The 1,961-nt window shown below is 42.2% G+C and overlaps 1 protein-coding gene across 1 annotated transcript; it reads left to right on the top strand.

Annotated features, from left to right (window-relative positions):
* Positions 1–404: 404 nt before the first annotated feature.
* On the top strand, positions 405–1,652 carry LOC135467559 (3-galactosyl-N-acetylglucosaminide 4-alpha-L-fucosyltransferase FUT3-like). The gene has a single exon (XM_064745332.1). It carries the CDS (start codon positions 405–407, stop codon positions 1,650–1,652), a length of 1,248 nt encoding a protein of 415 aa, XP_064601402.1.
* Positions 1,653–1,961: the final 309 nt, after the last annotated feature.

Here is a 1,961-nt window from a genome sequence, read left to right as displayed (position 1 = left end):
AGTTATTGTAAACTGATGGCATTTTGTTGGGCAGTTAATCATGAAAGCTGTTACATCTTCCCATTTAGGTTTTACTTGTAAGGTACACATCAGAGATATCCAAGTTAAACAACTCGAAAGCTATAACCTGGCTGTTATGTACTTAAAGTCATAACATCATACTGCCCTGCTTTGTAAAATTCATTCTGTGTTATTAACATGTCTGGGTGCAATCTGTCAAAAGCAATACTCCGTATAAAACTTATATATTAACTTTTTTTCTAATTATTTTGCAGCAAGAAGTGTATGTTTTTCTGGTGGATATTCACAAAATTCATCGTTTTCATGTTTATGCAGTTGGGCCAAGTTCTATGGCTACAGACCTGTGTGTAATACCGAAAGAAACTGGAAGGTGAACGGACACGATGAAGACGCCATACAAACTGGGCTTTCTGTTTTTGCTCGCCAGTTTGCTGCTTCACCTGTTGTGTTACAATGTGCTGTACAGGTCCCCGCTAACTGAGACATCACGGGAATCTTGGAGAAGAGAGTTTGACAACGCCCACCTAGCTAACTGTACACTTACAGACGCCCACTTCCACACTCAGTTCATGCTGAGTTATTACAGAAATCTTGCAGCTTATCCAAGGCATGGCTTTCAGCGGCCGGAAAAATTCAAGTGTTTGGGATCACCTGTATCCTCAGTTGCAAAGCAACCCGAAAATGAAACCAAACCAAATGTTAAACGAATTCTTGCATGGACCGAGTTTTTTGGCACCAAAGACTGGATACCTAAGACGATATGTTCTGGGAACAAAATTTGCGTGAGCACAACAGATAAAAATGACTTAACCATCAGCGATGGTATTGTCATCCATCCGAGAGACTTGGTCCAGAAAAGTGACCTGCCCACCAACAGATTGCCTCATCAGCGACTGATATATCTGATTCAGGAATCCCCCTGGGCGACTGGAATTGACGTTGGCGATTACGATGGCGTATTTAACTGGACGTCCACATACAGGCGGGATTCTGACTTCCCGTTTACATTCTTTTGGACGGGGCGACGTCAGACAGTTCTCTCAAAACAAAAGCGTGAAAAAATAGCCACCGTCATTTCATCGAAAACAAAACTGATTGCGTACATGAACAGCAACTGTAATGCCGCGCATTCCAAAAGAATGGAGTTTATAGAGGAGTTGAACAGTTACATCCACGTTGACATGTATGGGAAATGTGGGAATCTGACATGTCCCCGCAATTCTGAAGTCTGTACAAATACAATGGCTAAGTATAAATTCTATTTGTCTCTGGAAAACACACACTGCCGTCATTATCTGACGGAAAAGGTCCAGCAGCCTTTACAGGAGTGGTATGCCGTTCCGGTGGTCATGGGGGGTGCGGATCCCTCGGACTATGAAACCATTCTGCCACCACACTCTTACATACACACATCTGGCTTCAGCTCTACACGTGACCTTGTGGATTACCTGCTTCTGCTGGACAGGAATCCGGAACTCTATCAGCAGTACCACGCATGGCGCCGGACGCACCAGCGCGTGCGCAATGACATTTGGTGTGATATCTGCCATGGTCTGCACAATGCATCCTTACCTATCCAAACATATACTGACTTTAAAGGGTGGTACAGAGAAGATGTGTGTCGCCCTTAAAGATGTTTTGACACACATTAGTACGCTTCTGTACCTTGACTATGTTTATGATAAAATCGGAGAGGCATGAATTAATTCTGTGACCTGACGTTTACACAAAATCATTAAATCACGAGAATTCTCGCCTAAAGCGAGAAACATAACTAAACGCGACCTGTGAACAGAACTATAATATTTTATTTGAAAAATATATTGAGTTTTATATGTGAAAACAAAGCTGATGTTGCTGATGACTTAGATGCTCATACAGCTTTTAATAAACGTTTGCCTACATCCTATGTTCATGTGGAGAAACTTTCAGATTCTGTT

This window comes from Liolophura sinensis, chromosome 6 (assembly GCF_032854445.1).
Source record: "Liolophura sinensis isolate JHLJ2023 chromosome 6, CUHK_Ljap_v2, whole genome shotgun sequence".
NCBI classification, from domain to species: domain Eukaryota; kingdom Metazoa; phylum Mollusca; class Polyplacophora; order Chitonida; family Chitonidae; genus Liolophura; species Liolophura sinensis.
This window is presented reverse-complemented; position numbering and strand designations above follow the sequence as displayed.